The sequence below is a fragment of the Symphalangus syndactylus genome, chromosome 4, assembly GCF_028878055.3.
Source record: "Symphalangus syndactylus isolate Jambi chromosome 4, NHGRI_mSymSyn1-v2.1_pri, whole genome shotgun sequence".
Taxonomy (NCBI): Eukaryota; Metazoa; Chordata; class Mammalia; order Primates; family Hylobatidae; genus Symphalangus; species Symphalangus syndactylus.
Window position 1 is genome coordinate 142,389,863 of NC_072426.2, and position 14,862 is coordinate 142,404,724.

The 14,862-nt window shown below is 40.0% G+C and overlaps 1 protein-coding gene across 4 annotated transcripts in view; it reads right to left on the reverse strand.

The window, feature by feature from the left end:
- Positions 1-2,276: 2,276 nt before the first annotated feature.
- Positions 2,277-14,862, reverse strand: part of SH3RF1 (SH3 domain containing ring finger 1) — a 176,657-nt gene continuing 164,071 nt past the window's right edge. For 2 of the 4 annotated variants that reach the window (XM_055276367.2, XM_055276366.2), the window contains one exon: positions 2,277-4,703. In XM_055276367.2, the coding sequence (XP_055132342.1) occupies positions 4,535-4,703 (169 nt within the window). In that variant the 3' untranslated portion in view covers positions 2,277-4,534. The remainder of the gene's footprint in view (positions 4,704-14,862) is intronic. The other 2 variants (XR_010120613.1, XR_008657294.2) reach the window with 2 other exon arrangements.

Here is a 14,862-nt window from a genome sequence, read left to right on the forward strand (position 1 = left end):
CCAGGCTGGAGTGCAGTGGGGCAATCTCCACTCACTGTAACCTCCGCCTCTGGGTTCAAATGATTCTTGAGCCTCAGCCTCCCAAGTAGCTGGGACTACAGGCATGCACCACCACAGGTGGCTAATTTTTGTATTTTAGTAGAGACGGGGTTTCACAATGTTGGTTGGCCAGGCTGGTCTCAAAACTCCCAACCTCAGGTGATCTGCCTGCCTTGGCCTCCCAAAGTGCTGGGATTACAGGCGTGAGCCACCACACCCTGACAAAAATGAGCTTTTTAACTAAGCACAAAGCCCGGATATCAATTAATAAGAAAAAAGAAAATGAAAATATTCAGAGACAATTGGCAATTTCGGTCACAAATCCTTGGTTAGTGTTACTTTGGGGTTTTTTTTTCTTATTTGTAGAAGTTTTTTTATATGTAAAGGAAATTATCTCTTTGCCTGCTACAGGACTTACAAATGATTTATTTCATTGTTTATTCTTTTGACTTTGATTATGGTATTTTGTCACGTAACTATTTTGATTTTTTGTACAATTTATCGAGGTTTTCTTTTTTTATAGTTTCTAAATTTTGAATGATATTTAAGAATGCCTTCTCATGCCAAAGTCTATCATGGTTTCTTCTAGTACTTTCACAAGGATTCAGAGCTTGAAAGATTCAACCCCAAGGTCAGAGACCTCTTGGAACCAAATTTCCTATCTAAGGTGTAGGCAATAGAAGTGGCAGCTGGCTCACTGGTTACTGGCTGGGATAATTCCAGTATCTCTGGAGACTTATTAGAGTAGGCTGACTCTATAATAGTATTGAATGGGACTCAAAGATTAATGCCACTTGCAGGTGCCTGCAGCATAGTTACAGAGCCTGGATCGTCATAGTACAGTAAGAATTTGCACAGAGTGAGATGCAGGTGATGTTTCTGAAATGGAAAAGTAGCCAAATCAGAAATTCATTAGTAGGAAACACAAAAGGAATCCAAGGGATGTTCATCTGTAAACCTGAGAGAAGGTATTTTGAAACTGTCGCTGTTCACATTGGCAGGTGACTACTCACTCTAATAGCTCCTTCCTGCCTCTGGTGATACTAATGGACAGGGCAAAGTCCCCCAGCATACCCCATGACAACCTGCAGCCACAGCGAGTTAGCAAGGGCTACATCCGTTTGCCTGGACACGACTAATCTCTTATAAATATCTTATTGATTTTGGTAGGCTGCTAATTATTTTTCCTGGAAAAAAAGTAATTTAAATAGGATGCTACATTGATAATGACATAGTTTAATTGACTCAAAACACATTTTTAAAAATTTGATGAATACACACAAAGAGTTGTTAGTCAAACATCTATTAAACTTAGTTAAACATCTATTAAACACATTTTCCAAACGTGAATTCTAATGTTGTTTATAGCTCTGGATTGAAATATTCAGAGAATTGAATGTGCTTCTGGAGGCATGCAAATATGTTCTATTATAGGAACAGAAAGTTAAATGCATAGCAGTTGGAAACATCACCTTAATTTGTTCCTTCAAAAACCAATTAGACCCTGAAAAGCATTATATCACATACTCCAAGAGAGTGAGATGAAATATTTGAAACCAGAGATAAAATTAATGCCACACCTTAAAATAGCACTTTTCAAAACCAGTGAGATAATCTTCCTTTGCTCCTCATCCATGGGACACCAAAAGGAGGAAACTAAGTAATAATCAACTTGCCCAGGTGGCTACAGAGGTAGTTTTTGGAAAAGCTACAATACAACCTAGAATTCCTGATTTTTAATTCTCATAAGTCATTTGACAGTAGCCAAAAGTTAATAAGAAAATAGTTTTTAACACGACTTACATGGCCCTTTCATTTCATGGGAGATTAAAACCATGGTGAATCTAAAGATTTTGTCCCCAAGCCATGCTGAGACTTACGGGTTATCATACCATTGGTTATAGGTCTGCTATTCCTTCTATGGCTAAGACAACTTCTAGCACTCACCAGATTATTTTAGTAACCGGAAGAGGAAGAGGGGAATGCAAGTGCCATACATGACCTTGTGTGACTCCACAAACTCTTTTTAAGCTTCTTGGAGAAATAAACAAGGTTTGTTAGTTGCAGAGGTAAAATGTGTCATAATCACCAAATTGACTCCTGTAGACATCTTCTGCTTGAGGTGTATGCAAAGAATTTTTGTGAGGTACAAATTAGGTCAAATGTGTCCCGGGTTTTTTGTTTTGTTTTGTTTTTTTAAAAAGCAAAATTTTAAGGATTGACACAAGGGACATACAAAGGTTGAACATCAACTTTTAATCTTGAAACCTTTTATCCAGTCCTCAAATTATTAACATGAAAAGGAATGATAAATTGCAATTTTATCATTACCATATTACTGTGTAACAAGCCCTTGTTACAAAATCTCCCTCTACTGTCTCCAAAAAACCAATAGAAAACCCATACATTATATTACCTAATGATCTATTAACAGATGAAATTTTAACCAACTTTATACCAGGAAACTATGAACAGAGGTACTTCAATCACATAGCTTAAAATATGGAGAAAAGACAGGTAAAAAAATTATCTTAACCTGTAGTAGTCTTTTTTCTTTTTAAAATTTTTATAAAATACACTAATTTCCCAAAATAAAGAATATTATGACACATTGGTGTCAACTTACACAGATGAAAGCTGATGCCAGCTTTTTCCTAACTAAAGTTCATTTCACCAAACCTTTATATATTACATGAATATCCAAGTAAAGTATTTTTTTAAAAATTCAACACACAGGAACATAATATACAGTTTTTTTTTTTTTAAAAAAGGTTAATTTAGGAATGATTTCATCTTCAACCACATAATGTATCTTTTTAAGACCATGAAACCTCTTGTCACTGCAAGACTTTTCAGTTCATGTTTCTATTTCCCAGTTTTAATTCTTAAAAGAAAAAAAAAGATGAAAGGGTTTATTATGTATTTCCCATGAGAAAACTGTGGTAAGGATCTTATTCATTACCAGGCTGTCTTCCTTCCTTTTGTTTTCCGGACTACCCAGATCCATGACTGCGTGGCACCGTAATGAAATCAGTGGGAGAGGCCAATGACATCAAAGAATGGATATAAAAAGACAGGCTCGTCTGGATCCCGCCACAATTGTAAGGTGTGGGCAAATTCACTCCCACCAAGCCTTCCAGAGCTCCACAGTCACAGGAGTAGTCTCCTGGTTAACTCATCCTTGATGTCTGTCTGCTGGGAGGACATAAAAGACCATTTTCACTAATGACTTGTGTAGTGGCTAATGCATGCCTTAGCCAGAGAAGGAGCGAGTGCACTGAAGAGACCTTGGTCAGTAGTGGCTTTGGGGTAGAGAAGAGAACACTGTTTATTTTTACACCTCCTGAATTGGTCAATTCTGAGTACAAACTCACCTTAACAGGAAATCGCAATGAAATATACACACCATGCACAGTCTATATTACTGTGGGAATCCAGTAATACATGCAAGACGTGGGGAAAGAATCACAATGGATGAATATGAACTTTTCACAGTGTTTCTTATAGCCTTTGACTTAACACAAGTGCATCACTTACCACCACTATCTCACAAATGTTTTACTTGTGTCCTGGGCATGCAGGTCAGTTGGGGTAAAATGTGAAATGACGCTTCATAGCCATTCTCAGACAGTGAGTACAACTTCGAGTTCCCCTACTTTCCAACCAAACAATTGAGCTGCTTCTGCTATAAAACTAAATATATTTCTGAATACATTTTGTTCAAGGGTTGTGCTGTATTCTTTCTCATTGTTTCAGTCATTTCATTCTAGGAAAAGTAAAAACGCACACAATTAAATTGAGGACTAGGTCTTCAGGGTGATTCCTACCAAACTAGAAAGAGAGGGAATCACTAACTTCTCTTCTCTCAAGTTTCTGTCTCTCTACCCCAGGCCCTAATTGATACTGATTCATTTGTATGTTTGGTTTCCCAAAGAAGAAAACCAAATTAGAGAACTGGGATTTCTATCTTAAAGAAGCAAAACATAACCCCAAAATATAATGGTAGCAGGGAGGAGGAGAGGGGAAAATGCATTCACTCTATGTCAAAACGAATCTCTTGCTCTCAACAGGAGATAATCCAGCTTCTCCTTAGCTATCATTTCATAAATTAATAATTTCTTAAAATCATAATCCAAAGAACGTATCTATTATACGAAAAGTTCAAGTTTAAAAAAGCAAATAAATTAGTTAAGCCTTGTAAACAATTGTCCATTTTAGTTATATATCTTAAAAAAAAAAAAAAAGGTTTCTCTGTGTAGTAAATCAGACAGTACAAGGCACACCTTATACATCCGAATCCAGACTAATAAAACCCACACAAACATCTTCTTCACTCTGCTCGCTGGGGTAACTGTGCTGGGGCATCAGAGTCACATACCAATCCTTTGCCCACCTCCTGACCATCTGGAAGTCCACAAATGTGCTCTTTCTGTTAAACTGCTTTGTGCTATTTTGTTGTGTGAAGTGATTTTAAGCCTCTTCAGTGTCAGTCTCCTCATATGTTTTCCACAAAGCTTCCTGGGAAAAGGCCAGTTTTCCCATTACGTTGTAATGTGCCTTTGAACCAGCCATCCTCTCGTTTTTTATGAACAAACACAATATCTCCTTCTTTAAGTTCAAGTTCTGCCTCACTCTGAGGAGGATAGGAAACCACCACCCTGTGCCTAGAAAAGAAAGAGATTTTGGTTAAGGCGATTCAAAGCAGTGATTTTAAAAAATGGTGTACTGTTAGTCTGCACAAACCCTCAACATAAATAGGAAATAACATTAATTCATTCATGATTGTAAAACAACTCAAAATGCTGCTATTTTCTGTTTAGTAGAGACTTGGTACTAACAAAGACCAGATTTGGATATGTGTGTCAACCCACTACTGATGGCCCAGACTGGTTCATCTGAGTGACCTTAACAAGGACAGCCATCCTTGTTCCCTACTAGTGTTTGTATCTTGGCCATAAAGGAGAGTTTTGTTTCATTTCCTAGGAGGGATATCATTTCTATCCCTCCCTACTCTCCAAGGAAACAGGAGTGAATTTATTTGATTGGTGAGGCTGGGAGAAGTAGCTGAGCAGCGGGGTTCAGTCCTCTCTGAACCGCCTGCCCACAGGCTGAGGAGGCTCTGCTCCATCTATGTTGTAAGCACACAGAGGTCAGGAAGGTGAGTCTGGAGGTCTGTCTCTGTGTCCCTATGTCCCTTACACTGGGGTTTGACACGGGCGAGGCAGCAATTCTGAGGAAGGTAATCTGTCCCACACACCCAGATTATCCCTTGGGAAGGTAGTCCCAAGGTCCAGACATGGAGGGGAGGGCTGTGGCCACAAATCCAATCCAGTATTACCAGTAATGAGGTTGACATTCTCATCTCTATTATTCTGACATTTGGGTCTGTTTCTCCTTGGCTCAGAATTTGGAGTTAGTGGGAAAGGTGTCATTATCGCTTAAAAATGGCAGAAGCCTACTTGGTTTAATATTATCTATGCCTCTGCCTCCATGCTCCTTAGCTTTCCTATGCAGAATTACAGCTTGTAGGAAGCCAGAGGGAGGTGACTTGTTTTACATTCTATATCCTTTTATCTTTCTCTATTTTTTCCAGCATTATTTGCATTACTCTTCTCAATAAAAAGGGGAAAAGAATGGTGGTGTATGGTAGCCAACCTCCAAGATGACCCTAGTGAACTTTGCTTCCTAGTATTCACACTCTTGTGTAGTCTCCTCCTATGATGCATAGGATGACCTGTGTGACCAATAAAATGTTGCGGAAATGACAGTGGGTGATTTCTGAGGCTAGATCATAAAAGGCATTGTGGCTTCCACTTTACTTTCTCTTGGATCAATCACTCAGGAAAATTGGCCGCCATGTTGTGAGGACACTCAACATCTCTATGGAGAGGAAACGCATGGTAAGGAACTGAGGCCTCTTTCCAAAAGTCTAAACTAACCAGAAAGTGATGTGAATAAGCCACCTTAGAAGTGGATCCTCCAGCCCTAGTTGAGCATCAGCTCAGGCTGATGTCTTGACTACAATCTCAAGAAATACTCTAAGCCAGAACCACTCAGATAAGCTGTTCCATAAATATGTGACCCACAAAAACTGTGAAATAATACATGCTTATTATTGTTTTAAGCCACTGAGTTTTGGGGGTAACTGGTTACATGGCAACAGATAACTAATAAATATATCTTTCACTGTTTGATGCTAAGTAATGAGTAGTCAGTCATAAAGTTGATTTTGGGTTTCTACTTTAATTTGGTTCTCAAAGTCAGAAAATGAGTTTATAGCCTCATGGGACCCACTCCTGACTGAAGGTGAAGAACATTATGGCTTCGAAATGATAGACAGAACGAATTCTATACAACTGTCCCCAAACTTCTGAAACCCAGGTGAAACTGCCTGCTCCTTTCACCAATTCCCATTCCATATAAACCAAAATCCATTTAAGAAAGACCACAGCAAGAGTCCCAGACTATTACACTAAAAAAACACATCTCTGCAAAAGGTAAGTGGCTGCTTGAACAACCTGAGCTCCTTTGGCACAGGGACCAAATTACTATCCAAGATCTGAAGCAAAAGCACAGAACAGAAGCTGGCTTATCATATCTGAGAAAGGTTCAGCTAATTCAAACATGAATATTCATAGACCACAAGGCTGGGGTTTGATCAAACATGGAACGAGGGAGGAAGCATGACACGGTGGGAGAAACACTGGCCTAAGGATTGACACAGTCTTTAAGGTCAGTTAGAGCAGCTTAATTTTGGGCCAGTTATCTCAGCTCTCAGTCTGTTTCCTCATCTGTAGAATAGGACTGTAATGAGTTAAACAAATATGATGTTCTTCGTATGGAGTCTGACAAAGAGTTCAACCCCAAAATATTAGCTCCCATTATGATCATATGGCTTAGACAAGAGTAGGCAGAGGCCTGGCACTTCAAGCAGGTGAAGGATGGGCCAGTCAGTGGCTGGACATCTCTAACTAGGAAACGAACTCAGGCCATAACCGAAAGCATTTCCTGAAAATGAGATTTGACAAACTTTAGATCAACACAGTTAGGGTTTTGGAATCCCTTCTTTGATATCTTTATTTTATTTTGAGATGGCCTTGCTTTGTTGCCCAGGCTGGTGTACAGTGATGCAATCACAGCTCACTGTAGCCTTGACCTCCCAGGCTTAACTGATCTTCCTACCTCAGCCTTCTGGCTGGGACTACAGGTGTGTGTCACCAAACCTGGTTAATTTTTTTATTTTTTGTAGAGATGGTATCTCACTATATTGCCCAGGCTGGTCTTGAACTCCTCGGCTCAAGCAATCTTCCAGCCTCAGCCCCAGAAAGTGCTGGGATTATAGACATAAGCCGCTATGTCCAGCCCTCTGACACCTTTAAAAGCAAGACAAATAATTTCATTACAAATTTATCTGAAAGAAGGATCCAGATGACATTTCTCAAGTTTAATGTCAACATGCTAAAAATCCACGGAAAAAGCAATGATGTAGTTGCCATGTGGGGCAAGTTAAACATTTAAGGCAAAGCTTTATAATTCTGGGAAAAAATGTACAAGTGACTCAAAACATATTCAGAGTAGATTTCTCATGAGATATATTCCCTACTTGTTCTCTGTGAGCTGCCTTAAAGGTGAAATGGAATAAAAATGGTTATTGAAAAACTTGAAGTGAATTAGATTAATATATGCATTTTATAAAATGCACTAAACCAATTTTGTCAAAAATTTTTTGAACTAGAACTGCTGCTGGGCTAAGAACATACTCTTCCTGCCAAGTTCCCAGTGGGAGCAAATTTTCATTGCTAAGTTTTATAAACCTCTGGGGGGGCGGGTGGAATGAGAAACTGTGCATAATGGAAACTGTGACACAGTCTTGATCGTATGAAGACTACCAGGTGCAGGAGTAATAGACTCTACTTAGAAATCTTCCAGCTCAGGTCCTGATCTTGAGCCTTGTGAGGTGGTTTGCAGAGTTTTCTAATACAGATTTGTAAGGCCAAATACTGGGCATAACTGGCCAACTATTTCATGCATTGCAAGGCTTTGCCAAGTAGAACATTTACAGACCAACAAACAGATGTAAGGCCCAGCTGCAGAGGCCCTTTACATCTGCTGCTCCACCCTCTGCCTCACTCAGATTATCCTTTTCTTTATATGAACAGGGGTTTGGGGAAGTTCTGAACCTCAGGGGTCAATGAATACTCTCCCATGACCTACATGGGACCTGCTGATCTATCTTCAAAATCTGCACCCCATCCACTCCTCTTCATTGTCACTGTCACTATCCTAGTTGATGACTTCATTACCTTCCACCTGGTCAAATATCTTTTTTTTTTTTTTTTTTTTTTAAGACGGAGTTTCGCTCTTGTCACCCAGGCTGGAGTGCAATGGCATGATCTCAGCTCACTGCAACCTCCGCCTCCTAGGTTCAAGCGATTTTCCTGCCTCAGCCTCCTGAGTAGCTGGGATTACAGGCGTATGCCACCACGCCTGACTAATTTTTGTATTTTTAATAGAGACAGGGTTTCAATATATTGGCCAGGCTGGTCTCTAACTCCTGACCTGGTGATCCACCGGGGATCCCAAAATGCTGGGATTACAGGTGTAAGACAAGGGGTGGCCCCGGCATCCACCTGGTCAAATATCTACCTTTCTTGCTTCAAGTCTCTTCCTGTCCCCAACCCAGTCTATGCAGAGCTCACATACTAATATTCTTAAGTGGCAACTCTATTTGCAGCTACCCACTGCCAAAAAATCATTAACAGCTTTACAATGCCTGTGAGCAAGGTTAATCCTCAGCCTGGTATGCGAAGCCCTTGGTGATCAGGCCCTAATCTCTTTTTAGGCAGCTGTAGCTACTATTATCACCACAGAAGTCCCAAACACTCCCCTAAGCCTGAACATGTCCCCTGTTCAGGGCCTTTACTTCCCCCACGCCACACCTTGGCTCATGCAGTTCCTTCCAGTGGGAATCTCCTTTGACACTCTCTCTCCCACTCATACCCTATCACTCTCTCAAAGCCTGGCTCCAGTTTTCCCCTGTGAAATCTCCAGCCCCATGGCTGGAGGCAATTTCATGCTTGACTAAATCCCAGAGGCCTCCATGTATATGTCTTACAGCACTTAGCATAGTCTACATTGTATTATTACCATCTGTGTCCCTGTCTCGTTTATTCTACCAAACCATAAGCTGCTTGAAGGGTGAGATGATGCTAAATTCACTTTATATGCCTCACAGTACTTAGCATAGTACGTTTAATTCTTAATAAGCATGTCAAGTGGCAAAAAGAAAAAGCCTAGTTGTATAGAAAAACTATTTTTTAAAATGTACAAAGCTCCTTAAAAACGAATGAAATTCTGACACGTGCTACAACAGGGACGAACCTTGCAAATGTTATGCTAAGTGAAATAAGCTGCATGCACATAGAAGGACGACTATTACATGATTCCACTTATGAGATGCCCAGAAGTCACTTATGGGGAGAGAAAGTAGAAGGGTGGTTGCAGGGCCTGGAGGAGGGGGAATGAAGAGTTAGTGCTTAATGAGTACAGATTCAGTTTAGGATGAGAAAAAGTTCTAGAAATGGATAGCAATGAATGGTTGTATGACAACATGAATGTACTTAATGCCATTGAATTGTGCACTTGAAAAAATAGTAAATTTTCATGTATACTTTACCACAATTTAAAAAATAAGATACATGAATGAATAAAATTTTTTTGTTTAATAAAGGGAAAAAAAAGGAAAAATGTATAAAGCTGACTGGCACCTCAGTTGGAAAGCACCCCTTATTCCCTTTGAACAAAGCACTGTGGAGGCATTACGGGGTGACCAGAGTGGCTCACAGATCGGTCCCTGAATGGCCTCTGCCTCTTGGTGGCTGTGTGACCTTATTCAACTTTTGGTGATAACTGACAAGGTAGAATTCAAGAAACAGAGTCTTGCAATATAAAGAAGCTCCACAGACTTCCAACGCTATGGTATTTTAACTTCCATCTGAATGGGCATTTGCAGTCTTTTATTAGTATACATTTCCTGTCTCCTTTATTTTTCTGGCCTCTCTGGTGTTCTCTGTAGTTCATACATTTTCATTTCTAATCGCCCTGGTATAGCCCAAATTGGCTCCCATGTTGCTCTGGGAGGCACTCAGTCCATCACTCTGACCTGGGTGAGTAACCACTTACTGCTTTCTGCCAGTTGCCACAGCAATCTAATATTCAATTAAGTATTTCACTGGCAAAACCATACTAGTTCCCTTTGTAGCTTGCTCCAAGTCCAAGTAAATTACGTCCATTGCTTCACCCAGTGGGTTCATTGTCACTGATTCAAAGAAATTAATCATGCTGGTTAAGCCCAGCTGCCTTTCTGTAAATCTATCTCTATCCAATTTGTATGTTTCCAAGTGTTCTAGCTTAATCCCTGATCAAAGATCATACATAGGTTTTTTTTTTTTTTTTCTAATTTAGGAGACGAGCTTATAGGTATGTGGTTCTCAGTTTAATTCCTACATTTAAAAATACACACAGATAAAGATGACTTGCTGTGTCTCTCCGAACTCTTTATATATATATTTATTTTTTTTCTTTGGAAGAAAAATAAGCCTGTCATATACTTTTATTTTTCATCCCTTCTGAAATATTTTCTTTCCACTTTCTCTTTGCAATTTCCTAATTATTTCTTCTCAATCCCTCTAAAATACAGCCTAAAATATTTGTTCTATTGTTTCTGCTGTCATCAATTATACATTTTCTGCCTCCAGGATATAGCGCTATTTCTTGCTTGTTTTCTTCAGTCTCTCTAACAAACACAGAAGAATCCTTTTGTTCCTAAGAGAATTCTCTCTGCTGACACCAAGACCTGTCAACACACTTCAAGGTTCATCCTTTCTTATTATGAGATTGCTTAAGTCTTTATACCACGTGGTTGCTTCTTTCCATTGACAGCACCGGCTGCCCCAGTCACATTCTTCTCTCTCTCTTTTTTTTTTTTTTTTTTTTTTTGAGATGGAGTCTCGCTCTGTCACCCAGGCTGGATGGAGTGCAGTGGTGTGAGTGTGGCTCACTGCAACCTCCGCCTCCCGGGTTCAAGCATTTCTCTGCCTCAGCCTCCCGAGTAGCTGGGATTACAGATGCCCGCCACCACGCCTGGCTATTTTTTTTTTTGGATTTTTAGTAGAGATAGGGTTTCACCATCTTGGTCAGGCTGGTCTTGAACTCCTGACCTCGTGATCCACCCACCTCGGCCTCCCAAAGTGCTGGGATTACAGGCGTGAGCCACCATGCCTGGCACATTCTTTTACTTTAGATGTATGAGATAGGGTCATGGTTTGAGAGGAAATTTTATGCTTGTTCTCATTATAATCTGTAGATGAATCCTATCTCATAGTGTCCCAATAATATAAATTGAAAAATACTTCTATGAAGTTCTACCAGTCAGTAGAATTTTTACCAAAAGAACCCTGGGCTCCTTCTGCATTTTGCCAGGGCAAGAGTTGTTGATGTTTGTATTGTAAATCAAGGATTATTCCTAGATCCTGAAATGTTTTCTCAATCATACTGATATAAAAGTTAAATCTTTCCTTCATTTTCAGCATTGAGCACTTTTTATTGTGTTGAAATGTTTAAAATATGAACACAAGTAATCCCTAAATTCTATACTTGGTGGCTTTTAATTAATCAAAAAATTTCATTCCCAGTGAATAATATAACATTTTCCTATATGTTACCGTACATTTTCCCTGTTACTTTTACTGTGAGACAGATCTAAGAATCCAAGGTAAATAAATACTATCACCATCACTGTATGAAAGCAAGGGCTGTGGAAAGTTGGTCAGGTTGGCTATTATATTTAATATTCCACTGAACATATGGATTATAAAAATATAAACTTGGGTAGAAATCTTCTCCAAAGACCCCTTTCCCACTTGTAAAAATTCAAATGGTTATACAAAAAAACCTGTCAAAGAATTCCAGCATGCCTGGGCCCATCTGTCCTGTCATTACATTCTCCACGTTCCCTATCTGATGTGCATCCCTCGCTCCCTGAAACGCCATCACCTGTCTGCGCTAGCAATTCCTTCTTTTCAAATGAACTGAACAGCAGGAGCCTGCTGTTAGAAAGGAGCTCCTCTAAGAGGAAGGGATCGGAATGCAGAAGCCGCAGAGACTGAGGACAACTGAAAAGGAATGCATTGGGGGAGGGAGGCTGCAGTGCCCATGCCAGTGCCTAGGGAGAGTCTGGGCAAAGTGAACCATCACTCAAAACAGTCATACAAATACCACAAATGAGGGGGAACACAGGAGAGATGCCCTCAGGGCTTGAAGGAAAAACTGCAGATCAGTGCCTGGAGGGAGGGAGGGAGGCTTTGTGACCAAGAGAAAGCAAACAAGTAACTGGACCAACTCCAGGGACAGAAGGTGCTATCCCTGGAAAGCAAACCAATATAGCAGGAAAAAGGTTGACTCTCAGAATAAGAGATTCTGTGAATTCTGGACAAAATTTCAAAGCTTTACCAAGAGCACAACAGATGAGAGGACAGATAAAATGATTTCATTTGTAGGGAGAGAACACTTTTTTAGGGTAATGGCTCATTTTAAAACTGGTTTTATGGGGATTAGAACTATAGAAAATTATTGTACAGCACTATAAAAATAAATATCATTAATTGTGGCTGGGCTCCGTGGCTCACGCCTGTAATCCCAGCACTTTGAGAGGCTGAGGCAGGTGGATGGCTTGAGCTCAGGAGTTCGAGACCAGCCTGGCCAACATGGCAAAACCCCGTCTCTACTAAAAATACAAAAAAATTAGCCGGGCGTGGTGTGCGCCTGCAATCCCAGCTACTTGGAAAGCAGAGGCAGGAGAATCACTTGAACCCAGGAAGTCGAGGTTGCAGTGAGCCAAGATTGCACCACTGCACTCCAGCCTGGGCAACAGAGTGAGACTCCCATCTCAAAAAAAAAAAAAAAAAATCATGAATTGTGAGCTTTGTACTTAATGGAAATAGGTTTGAAATTTATTCTTTTCCATTTTTCCTAGTTTATTTTTAAGTAAAAAAGTGTGCCAAAAATATGAATGCAGGCCTCAGGTTTTGGTGGATACAAATATACCTATGGCTTCATCTGAAATACAGAGGTAAGGTGAATTTAAGGCATTTAAAAACATTAACACTTTATAGTAAGATTTCAAGTCGGCAACATAGAAAATGCTATCAAAAAAGCAATACCTCCACAAAGCAGAAATTTGCTTTATTTATGAAATGCAGGCACAGAGGAAATGAAGTTTACGGAAACAATAAAACAGATGATACTTAAGACAAATACTATATATTTATATGAGATATAAAAAGAGTCCACTATTTTGAGTATACTTCATGATGCTTTCCTACGTAATGAATAGTGCTTCAATGCTGAGTTTAAATAATCCTAGTAGCTATTTGTCTCATTAAATAATATATTTTCTTTCCTAACACATTCCTAGAACCCCAGTGGGGTATCAAACAGAACTGCTCCCTTTTGTAATAATTTTCAAGGCTGGCATCACTAAGACAGGGCTTATTACTCTGAGTGTAACTGAATCAAGTCACTTGGTAAGGAGGAGAGTCAGAACTGAGACTGAGAACTTAGCCATACCCTTCTGGCTCAGGAAGAGAGTTCTTCGCTAGACATCGTGGCTCACGCCTGCAATTCCAGCACTTTGGGAGGCCGGGGCAGGAGAATGGCTTGAATGACTAGCCTGGGCAACACGGGAGACCCCGTCTTTACAAAAAAATTAGCTGGGAATGGTGGCACAGGCTTGTGGTCCCAGCCACTCAGGAAGCTGAGGTGGGAGGATCATTTGAGCCCAGGATGTTGAGGCTTCAGTGAGCTGTGATTGCACCACTGCACTGAAGCCTGTGCAACAGAGCAAGACCCTGTCTCAAAAAAAGAAGAGAGTTCTCTTAGCTGACAGAATTCTCTAATTCAAGCTTGTCTAACCCGTGCGCATGCAGTGCAACACAAATTCATACTTTCTTAAAATATTGTGAATTTTTTTTGCAATTTTTTTTAGCTCATCAGCTATCATTAATGTTAGTGTGTATATATATGTAATGTAAAATATTTTTTAACAGTATATATATGTGTGTGTGTGTATGTATATATGTGTGTGTGTATATATATAATTATTACTATTATTTTGAGATGGAGTCCTGCTCTGTCACCCAGGCTGGAGTGCAGTGGCATGATCTCCACTCACTGCAACCTCTGCCTCCTGGGATCAAGCGATTCTCCTGCCTCAGCCTCCCAAGTAGCTGGGATTACAGGGACCCGCCACCATGCCTATTTCTTTTATTTTAGTAGAGACAGGGTTTTACCATGTTGCTGGGATTACAGGTGTGAGCCACTGTGCCCGGCCATATGAGTATATTTTATGTGTGGCCCAAGACAATTCCTCCTTCAGTGTGGCCCAGGGAAGCCAAAAGATTGGACACACCTGCTCTAGCTGCTTCACAACTAGCAGGAAACAATGTAAACTTTTAATAAAAAAGGCAAAAAATTAAAAAAAAAAGCGACTGGTGGCAACAGAATAAAAATAAGAAAGAAGTAAATCCGTGAACAAGTTCCCAGTGATTGACAGTTTTTACCTGGACACAATTCTGGCATGGCAGAGTAGAGAAAATAAAGGAAAAGGAAGGCTGGGGACCAACCCATTAAGAAACATGGAAGGAAAAAGGAAAACAGAGTATGTCGTGTCAAGTGGGAAAAGAAATTCAGTGCTTATTTTCATAAGCTCAGTTGCAAAACATTTAGGAAGATGTGGCAAAACATCTTAAATATCACAATAATGTT